This window comes from Haliotis cracherodii, unplaced genomic scaffold (genome assembly GCF_022045235.1).
Source record: "Haliotis cracherodii isolate W230 unplaced genomic scaffold, xgHalCrac1.p SCAF_13, whole genome shotgun sequence".
Classification (NCBI taxonomy): domain Eukaryota; kingdom Metazoa; phylum Mollusca; class Gastropoda; order Lepetellida; family Haliotidae; genus Haliotis; species Haliotis cracherodii.
Window position 1 is genome coordinate 38512051 of NW_027266268.1, and position 11302 is coordinate 38523352.

The 11302-nt window shown below is 42.3% G+C and overlaps 1 protein-coding gene across 4 annotated transcripts in view; it reads left to right on the forward strand.

The window, feature by feature from the left end:
• Positions 1-7588, forward strand: part of LOC139459321 (uncharacterized) — a 56120-nt gene extending 48532 nt beyond the window's left edge. For all 4 annotated transcript variants that reach the window (XM_071240775.1, XM_071240774.1, XM_071240776.1 and 1 more), the window contains one exon: positions 5740-7588. In XM_071240775.1, the coding sequence (XP_071096876.1) occupies positions 5898-7565 (1668 nt within the window). In that variant the 5' untranslated portion in view covers positions 5740-5897 and the 3' untranslated portion in view covers positions 7566-7588. The remainder of the gene's footprint in view (positions 1-5739) is intronic.
• The last annotated feature ends 3714 nt before the right edge of the window (positions 7589-11302 follow it).

The window sequence follows — 11302 nt, forward strand, 5'->3', positions numbered from 1 at the left end:
GTACCGTGTGTATGACAATAGAGTGACTGGGTATGTTTTTTCATAGTTTTAGCAAGATTCCAGCACTAGTGTGGCGGGGAACATCAGAAATGTGCTTCACACATTGTACCTGTGTGGGGAATCGATGTACATGTATGGGAAGGGCGGTCGGGTAGCCTAGTAGTTCGCACGTCTCGCTGAAGACCCGGGTTCGATTCCCGACATGGGTACAGTGTGTGAAGCCCATTTCTGGTGTTCCGTGATATTGCTGGAATATTGCTAAAAGCGGCGTAAAACCGAACTCACTCACCCATGGGAACGTCTCTTCTTGACTTCATTCCATGGCATCTGCTTACAAGTTTTACATTTTGCGTTCGTGTTTATTTCTTTATCAAACATGTGCATATACAGGCCCTCTATGTCCATGTTTGTCATGCAGGGAAACTGTTTCTGTGAATTCACAATTACTTAATAAATGACGTTGACATAGTGTTGAAGTGGTCGTAGTTAATCCTTTAATCCCTCTTTAAAGCAGTCTCTTATCTTTTAACAACACATGCGGTATATATTTCGTTTCGAAATGATAAATTGAAAAAATAAAAGCATGTGTTATACAGTAAATCTTTTCTCTTCTCCAACCAGGTTTGCACATTTTGGCTGTAAAAGGTACAATATCTGGTCATGGTTTTACGCCGCTTTTAGCGATATTCCAGCAAAATAACAGCTGGGGGCACAATGAGAAATGGGCTTCACACAATGCATTCATGTCGGGAATCGAACAGGGGCCTTCGGCATGACGAGCGAACGCTATAACCACTACGCTACCCCACCGGTCCGGACATAAACAAAATCACTAAAACTCGTACACACGTTGACACTGAGTAGAAATAGTAAACGAAGTTGAGTTAAAGCTGGCAGTGGAAACACACGCGTAACATATTATATTTCAGTTTTTACAGATTGAAGATCGGGACTTAGGCAATAATTACTACAAAGTAACATATTTGGAAAATGTCTACACGTTATGAGAAATATGTACAGAATATCAAGCCCCGGGTTCGATTCTCGACATGGGTACAATGTGTGAAGCCCATTTCTGGTGTTCAGTGATATTGCTGGAATATTGCTAAAAGCGGCGTGGTTCCTGTAATGGTAAGTTTACAAGTTTATTTTCATGTAAATGTGGAGTTAGACAAGGAGAAAACCTGTCGCCTGTCTTATTCGCAATAGTTTTTTTATTAAATAATATCGAAGCGGCACTTGTACATGATTCAAGTACAGGTGTCCAATTAAAACCAGATGAATTCTATGATCGAATCGAAAATATTATCACGATATTTGTATTGTTGTATGCAGATGATGCAGGGCTATTAATGACAAATGATAATGATCTACAACAGAAGAAACAATTGTATACAGCGACCTAAGTGTAAATAAGAGGTCAGTCTATAGTGAACATACAACTGATACGTGTAAACGTTGTAGTGCGGGGCTTTCCGTGACGTCATACCATATCCATAGTGGGGCCTGATTCTCCGTTACCCTGGGAACCCGCATATCCTGAATATACTCATCGATTACCTGACTGTTACAGAGCGTACTCGGGGGACATAGATGAAGCTAAATTATGTTTATTATTAATAAGCATCAAGATGGTATCAGTTGCGTGGTTTAATCAAATCGCCTTTCCATCAATTGCATTATTTACCTGGGAACGCTGACACATTGACAAAATGTAGGCCTTGTTTCCATAATAATGCTCAGTCGAGGTTAAATTATCGTGCAAGAGGGATGCATGCTATTAGGACGCATACGAAATACATTTGCAACTTTCCACAAATTACTTTCTCAGGACACTTTTGAACTTACAAAAAAAGTATAATATTGGTATTCATCATGACGATCCCATGAATGACCATTAATCAAGATAAACAATTGAACTTATTAAAGACCAGCGCGATCATTTAGAATTAGAGGCACGTGTTGCGTAACGTTCATCCTTCGGGGTATCCCTGAAGGGACTAATACCCGTCCCCTGGGTGTGAATTACTCCAGCCCCGAGGCAAGCTTAACATCAAACCGCTTCAGACACAATGCGGTTCCTACCTGGTCCAATACAGGTAAAAACAAAACGCCATCCACGCTATGTTAACTGACAGCGTCCCCATTGATGTGACGGGTGATGGATGTCTCGGCCCAGCGGCTATAAACACAGGGTGACCTGGCGGCGATTGGCTTGATTGCAGTGCTTTGACAGATCGTCTGTGTGTGTGAGGATATAAGCTGGCACAGCCTCAGTGTCAGATCACGCCCGTCGTCTTCAAACAGCCGTGAGGTGCTCCAGAAGCATGTTGGTGATCTGTGAGAAAAGTTAAATCATGTTCTGATGGAACATTTGTCATATGTAGGTAAGAGAATGGGTGTATAATGTGAAATATAGGCCACACAAGTTATCGTGATCGTATTCTTAATCTGTTATGAGTATTTAGAAACAGTTTACTCTTTTCCCTTGTTTCTGTGGTGTTAATTTGGGATGGAGATGTTTTATGAGGATTTTATGTTCTGTTGTTGACTTTTAAATCACCTCAGATACAAATTCCGCCTGGTAATTTTTGTGTTGTCGACCAGGGCCCCGTTCCACAAAGCGATCTTAGCACTAAGGTGATCGTAAGTCCTATACTCTAACATATGTTTACGATCATCGTAGCGCTAAGATCGCTTTGAGGAACGGGGCCCAGGGCTACAACATTCATGGCCTCGGCAATGCTCACAAAACGTTTGACGGTAGACACCTTGAAGACATTTCCAAATTTGACGCATCAGTGACAGAAATGGTGTCCGATGTAATTCCCTATTTTGACGTGTGCCATATGTTCCCGTTATTTTTCAGGTAAACAATTGACTTGGTGTTGCATGTGTTTGTGACGGGTGCCACCTGTGGGACAAGGTATGCGCACCTTCTATCATTACTAACTGACAGTGATTCCTAACCACGCGCTCACGGTGTAGTCGGAGTTACCATACTTCGCTTATCAGTACGTAACAACCGATAAACAGGTATTACTAATGCATGAGAGCTACGACTTACACATTGTGAAATACGGTCAGGATTGGAGACCTGTCTACTTAAGTGCACATGTACTAAACGTTTCTTGGATGCGGTGGTCCATACCCGCCACTGGTGAGATCATTTTTCACTGTATGGTTCTATATTTCATCTGGCGGCCGCCACATATTTCCAACGGTGAGATCATTTTTCACCCTATGCCTCAGAGTAGTCTATATTTTGCCAGATATTTTTCGTTTCAAATTGGCATACTACGTGTGACCAGAATTACTTCCAGATCAGTGCCCTGGCAATCAACAGGTTGGAGATTAATCCCTAAGACTGAGCTTTGATAGATTGAGCCAGATACAAATGTAGAGGCATACAGTGAAAAATGATCTCACCAGTGGCGGGTATGGGCCACCGTACTTTGACGTTTGGTCCTGATTGATCGTTATGTTAATGTAATGAAAATATGTGTCTGATGTGATGATCAAGTAAACATGACTAACCTTGCCATACTGATAATATCGTCCGGTACCAGTTGAGAGAACAGTTGTATTTAAAAAAAATAAATATTATATTTACATTAAAAGGTCATTGATTTTGCAAAGGTTGTCCAACTTACAACGCCCTTCCCATAAACATAACAGTGACAGCGGACAGTGGTGTAAATATTAAACCTTGAAATACATAACATGCATGCAAAGTGCGATGCTTCCCTGGAAATAGTAACATTAATAATTAATAAAATGACATAGAATATAGCTGTGATTAGATGTTGTTTAAGGTAAGACAATAAATGTAAAATAAGAAATGTCTTAGAGTAAAGATTGTAGTAAATAAAATCGTGAAAGGAATACTTTTGTTGACATAGTATATTTCGAAGATAGTTCTATTGCTATACAACTTTATTACAATGAATGCGACGTTTCGGCGTTATCAAGCAAGTGATGAACGGACATGTGAAGTAGAAAGCTTTTTCACATTTCTGTACATCACTTGCTTGATAAGGGTGTTAGTATCTATATCGCATCTATTATAGTAAGAAGTAACTGTTGTATCTCCCTAGATCATCATACCAACATCTCAATGCCACTTAAAGGTGATGGAGTATATTTTACACGCTTTTAAATATAGAGATGTTATGTATTAATAAACGGTTTAGTTCTGACGTCGTTAATCTGGGAAGCCTACCTTCAAAGGGTCTTCGTTTATAGCGTACTTGTGTATGTTAGGAATCATATTCCGAAACGTCATAATCTGGATATTTGTCGGACGATTTCTTTTAACATTTCTTGTTTAACGCCGCAATATTCAAGCCATATGACGGCTACCTGTGATTTGACGGAATCAGTGATTGATATCGAAAGCATTCCACAATCAATCAACCTCGTTACCAGGCCTGACCATGCGCTCCCTGTAGTTTCCTCTTGCGACAAGCATAGGTTGCCCAGGGCCTGATATGACCCGGAATCCCCCCGAGGCGTCTCTGCAGAAGTCAAAGGTCACAAAACAGCCCCTTCTCGGAAGCTGAAACTGTAAGGTCACCAGGGTTGGTTGGTTGGTTGGTTGGTTGGTTGTTTAACGCCGCACTCAGCAATATTCCAGCTATATGACGGCGATCTGTAAATAATCGAGTCTGGACCAGACAATCCAGTGATTGATATCATGAGCATCGATCCACCCAATTTGGATCGATGACATGCATCAACCAAGTCAGCGAGCCTGACCACCCGATCCCGTTAGTCGCCTTTTACGACAAGCATAGTCACCTTTTACGGCAAGCATGGGTTGCTGAAGACCTATTCTACCCCGGAATCTTCACGGGTCTATGGTCACCAGGGAGAAGGGTCACCAGGGAGAGGATGAAGCATGATGCACACTGTTTGGTTAACTCAAAGACTTATGATGATGATGATGATGATGATGATGTACAGATTAAAATAAAAATGCAGCAAAGAGGGTTTGGGTGATCCTGGCAGTCAGGCTGGTTATTATTATTATTATTATTATTATTATTATTATTATTATTATTATTAGCGTAAACAATCCAGAACAAGGCCGTGCCATGTGCCTAGTGACACCTCTTCCCTCTAGCCTGGGGGCTCTGCGCCTCCTGACGGTTTGTTAGGACGTGTGGGGCATTCCTACATACCCATTACTTGTTATATCCGGAACGGTATCAAAGGGACTCCATTGTAAACTTGAGATTGTTATGTCCTTGTCTTGTCAGTTGGTATGAGTGAGTGAGTGAGTGAGTTGTGTTTTAATGCCGCTTTTAACAATATTCCAGTCATATCACGGCATGTCAGCTTAATGTGGGAGGAAAGCCCGAAGTGATGCAGGTCTCAGACAGTTGGTATGAGGCCCCAGAGTAGGGGAATATGGAATAAAATGTTTCGATGTGCTTAAGCTAGTGAGTGCCTTGGGTTTAATGCCGCTTTTAACAGTATTCCAGTTATGTCACGGTGTGTCAGCTTAATGTGTGACGAAAGCCCGAAGTGATGCAGATTTCAGACGTTTGCCAAATTGCATTTGGCGTTTCTGGACCCATTCTTTGTTGATTCATCGCGACTACAGTTTTGTTTTTTTTGTTTTGGTTTGTTGTTTAACGCCGCACTCAGCAATATTCCAGCTATATGACGGGCTATATCATCGCTACTATAACACTGTTAAGACACCGTGTACTATGCTTGTTCGTTCTGTTTCAGGGCACCGTATGACGACGACACACGAGAATGGTGAGATAGACACTGCCTAAGAAAAGGTGCCTCTGAGGGTTGATCCAGACAGTATTTCCGTGTTAGTGCTGTTGCATATGTGAGGATTGTGTGTCCAGATTCATTCTTTGTGCATCTAGACATCAGTCATGATGCCAGGTAAACGAACATTCCGCCTCATCTTCTTCATCATTATCGGGGGGATGCTGACCTTTGGTGCTCAACGAATCATGTATAGTTCGCCCAAACTGGACATAAATATTACCGAAATGACTCAACAAAAGTCACATAAACCTGTTCCAGTTATACCAAAAGCTCCCCCAATTGTGCCTTTACCGGGGGGCAATATGCAACAGCCTCAGCAGCAAAGCGCAGTACCAAGTGTTCCAAACCAACCACCCCAGCAGCTTCCAGTCAATATGAACAACCACAACATGAATCTCCAGGCTCTCAACTCTCTGGCCCAGACGTTGATGCAATATCCGCGGGGAAATGCGTATCAGCAGCAACCTTATCTGCAGTATGCTCAGGCTCCTCAGATGGATCCTGCTCAACAGAACTCCAGGATGTCACTTCTGAATCAGTTCGTTCAGTCAAGAAACATGATGCAGCAAGGATCTGTTCCTAGTGTGCTCGGCGCTCAGGGGTATCAGCACAACCCAACTCCTAATATGCCGGGACCGTACAATATGGCGGGTCAACAAATCATGCCTGCGGCTGATCAACAAATCATGCCTGCGGCTGATCAACAAATCATGCCTGTGGCTGGTCAACAAATCATGCCTGTGGCTGGACAACAAAATATACCCGCGAGTGGTCAACAAACTATGCATATGGCAGGAGCACAAATTCCTAACAATATGGCTGGTCAACAAAGTTTGCAGATGACCGGTGTGCCTAACCCAAACATAGGTGATCAACAAAATATTCCCCTCGTTACGTCGCCCAAAGTGATGGATGTCAGTCAGCAAGTGCCCGTTCAGACTGGGCCAGAGACAACTATTCTCCGGTGGAACGGCAGTGGATGGACCCAGCTTCACCAGTTCTGTGCAGGCACTCTGAATCTCAAACGGACCATGCTTAAGTCCCCGGTAGGTAATGCTGTCATCTACATCCACGATCTCAAGGACGATAAATGGGTCTCGGGGTCTCTGAAGCTTCACGGACTTTGGGATCTGCCTGATGTCAAGGTCATGATTGAAAACCTCCGCAGCGACCCTGAAATGGGCTTCATCGACATCGGGTCCCACGTCGGTACTTTTTCCATCGTTGCCGCCCTCATGGGTAAGAAGGTAGTTGCAGTGGACCCTCTTGTAGCGAACGTCATCAGGTTCTGTAAGTCTGTCCAGGACAATAGGTTCACTGACAAAATCACAATATTTTACACAGCAATCTCCGACAGCTATAAGAAAGTGTCCTTCGTTAAGGACATTGGGAACATAGGAGGTACGCGTATAAAAACAGCGCCTTCCAATGTCAACACGTCTAATGTGTATGACCCTAACTTTATAGACACAGTTCGCCTTGATGACTTAGTGCCTCATATACCATTTAAAAGAGCCTTTATCAAGATGGATGTTGAGGAACATGAATACCAAGTGATAACTTCAGGTGTTAAGTTCTTCCAGCAGATAGACGTTCGAGGGATTCTGATGGAGTGGATGTGGCAGAGGACGGGCCCAAATGGACTACGACTTAGAGACTATTTGTTAGCTTTAGGCTTTGCTCCATTCAGGGTGGATGGAAGTTCGGCGTTGCCTATAGATCAATATAAATTATGGCCAAATGATGTCTTGTGGATGAAATCGAAATCATGAATGTATAAAATGTTTTACTTTCACACTGTCGTAACGTTGTTTGTGCTGCTATGAATATTTAAGGTTACCTCATCTCCGTTATGCATTAAACATATAGTTACCTTAAAAGGATGATTTGTAAATATGATACAGTGAGATGCCACCTACTTGGATGTCCGGACATCCCAGATTCCTTATGGGTAAGACAGGTTCATTATGGGTATAGCAGATACTCATTATGGGTATAGCAGATATTCATTATGGGTATAGCAGATATTCATTATGGGTATAGCAGATACTCATTATGGGTATAGCAGATATTCATTATGGGTATAGCAGATATTCATTATGAGTATAGCAGATATTCATTATGGGTATAGCAGATATTCATTATGAGTATAGCAGATATTCATTATGGGTATAGCAGATACTCATTATGGGTATAGCAGATATTCATTATGGGTATAGCAGATATTCATTATGAGTATAGCAGATACTCATTATGGGTATAGCAGAGATTCCTCACGGGTATGGCAGAGATGCATTATGGATATGGCAGAAATTCCTAATGGGTATGGCAGATTCCTTATGGGTATTAGAGATTCCTTATGGGTATTAGAGATTCCTTATGGGTATGGCAGAGATTTCTGATGGGTATGGCAGAGATTCCTTATGGGTATGGCAGAGATTTCTGATGGGTATGGCAGAGATTTCTGATGGGTATGGCAGAGATTCCTTATGGGTATGGCAGGGATTTCTGATGGGTATGACAGAGATTTCTGATGGGTATGACAGAGATTCCTTACGTGGATAGCAGAGATTTCTGATGGGTATGACAGATTCCTTATGGGTATGGCAGGGATTTCTGATGGGTAGGACAGAGATTTCTGATGGGTATGGCAGAGATTCCTTATGGGTATGGCAGAGATTTCTGATGGGTATGACAGAGATTCATTATAGGTATGGCAGAGATTCCTCAAAGGTATGACAGAGATTCCTCATTGGTATGACAGATTCCTCATTGGTATGGCAGAGATTCCTTTAGGGTATGGAAAGGGTTTTGTCGCTTTTATGTTACAAATATTCCTGATATTACACATATTATTCATAGATCAGATACTTCTACAAACCCGTTATGCCGGAGAGTAAAGATCCCAGTGAAATCGTCCAAAATGACAACATTTCCAGATCAACTCGTCATGGGTTTTAAAAGTTTATGAATTATATAACAAAATGTTAGTTTTGTTCAAATTCCTCCCTGGAATCCTTAGCAAAAGTTCAATTTCGGCGAATACAAAAATATGCTTGTGAAGGTACGTGAAGAAAGAGATGTGTTTGAAGATCATAAACATAGCTGGTCAGGGATGCCGGTCGGAGAACGCGCATTGGGCACATATTTAATAACAGGGCGATCGGCAGCCCCTGAGTTGGGACAAATAGAAAAACAACCCTCTCTTTTTAAACAAGGGGAATTACAGCAAAGTGAGTGAGTGAGTGAGTGAGTTTGGTTTTACGCAGCTTTTAGCAATATTCCAGCAATATCACGGCGGGGGACACCAGAAATGGGCTTCACACATTGTACCCATGTCGGGAATCGAACCCGGGTCTTCGGCGTGACGAGCGAACGCTTTAACCACTAGGCTACCCGACCGCCCCTACAGCAAAGGAATGTCCCAGTCACATCACGGTGGAGTACACACTGAATGGGCTTCGCACGGTGTACCAATGAAGGGACTCGATCAAGAAAACTATTTAACCACTTTACTGCCACACTGTCCTGTTTGGGGTGAGTTTGTCTTTCAGAAACATCCAAAAACTAAAGTAGATACAATTTATGGATAACAACTCCTTTAATACTGTAAAGGCGACGTTTCCGTACAGATCATTATACTGTTGTCAAGCACGGTATAATGATCCATACCGAAACGTCATTACCGTATTAAAGAAGTAAGGATAAGAATTTATGGATGAACAACTTCTTTATTACAATTAAGAGCGACGTTTCGGTGTAGGTTCTAACACCGTTATCAAGCAAGTGATTTACAGAGTGCAGTAAGCAAGTATATATACACGTAGGAGGCAATGTTTATACAGTAGGGTAGATATTGTATACTGGAGTAGCGAAGCCTGCTGTCATATATCTTACTAGTAGATTGTTATGTGCATAGGTGTTTGTTCAGCACAAAATCGAAAATATTTTAATGCACGTCTATTGTGTTTTTTGTCAATGAAGTGGCAGCAGCCTGTTAAAGCCTTTGTACAAATATGAAACACGACGTTTATTGATGATTTTAAGCGTGTGATTGTACGCGTACACAGAAGGAAACATCTGACCCTGTTTGTTTGATGTTTCCGTCGCCCCGCGTAAATACAATGTGTGAAGACTTGTATAAATTTTACATTGCATAAACAGTTTTAAAAACTTCAACCGAAAAAGGTCCTTTCTGTTTGCACCCGGGCCTTTGTGGGGTATGCAGCTTTAGAATTGGTTTCCAGCAAGTAACGCTGATCGTAAGAGGCGATCTGGTGGCTTGGTTGATGCATGCCATCGTAATCCAATAGCGTGGGGCGGTGCTCATAGTATCAAACACTGGATTATCTGGTCCAGATTATATACAGGTTGTCGTTAAATAGCTTGAATATTGCTCAACGTGGCGTTGAAAACTAACCGAATAAAATAGATACAGTGATGACACTAGAATATATCTAATTCGTTCGCTGTGAAGAGTTGCACCCCTTAGGAGTGCCAGAAACAGATACTCGAGGTTTCGGGAATCCCTCTTATTACGTTTCTAGGTACACGTGATCGTTGGTTTCGCCGATGTGGTAAGCAGCTAAGATCTGCATCACATCAGGCATTCCTCCCACATCAATCCGACATGCCGTGAATTAACTGAAATACTCCCACATCAATCCGACATGCCGTGAATTAACTGAAATACCCCCACATCAAGCCGACATGCCGTGATATAACTGAAATACCCCCACATCAAGCCGACATGCCGCCAATTAACTGAAATACCCCCATATCAAGCCGACATCCCGTGAATTAACTGAAAAACCTCCACATCAAGCCGACATGCCATGATATAACTGAAATACTCCCATATCAAGCCGACATGCCGTGATATAACTGAAATACACCTAAATTACGCCGACATGTCGTGAATTAACTGAAATACCCCCACATCAAGCCGACATGCCATGATATAACTGAAATACTCCCATATCAAGCCGACATGCCGTGATATAACTGAAATACACCTAAATTACGCCGACATGCCGTGAATTAACTGAAATACCCCCATATCAAGCCGACATGCCATGATATAACTGAAATACCCCCATATCAAGCCGACATGCCATGATATAACTGAAATACCCCCATATCAAGCCGACATGCCGTGAATTAACTGAAATACCCCCACATCAAGCCGACATGCCGTGAATTAACTGAAATACCCCCATATCAAGCCGACATGCCGTGAATTAACTGAAATACCCCCATATCAAGCCGACATGCCATGATATAACTGAAATACACCTACATCAAGCCGACATGCCGTGAATTAACTGAAATACCCCCATATCAAGCCGACATGCCGTGAATTAACTGAAATACCCCCATATCAAGCCGACATGCCATGATATAAGTGAAATACACCTACATCAAGCCGACATGCCGTGAATTAACTGAAATACCCCCACATCAAGCCGACATGCCGTGAATTAACTGGAAAAAACCCACATCAAGCCGA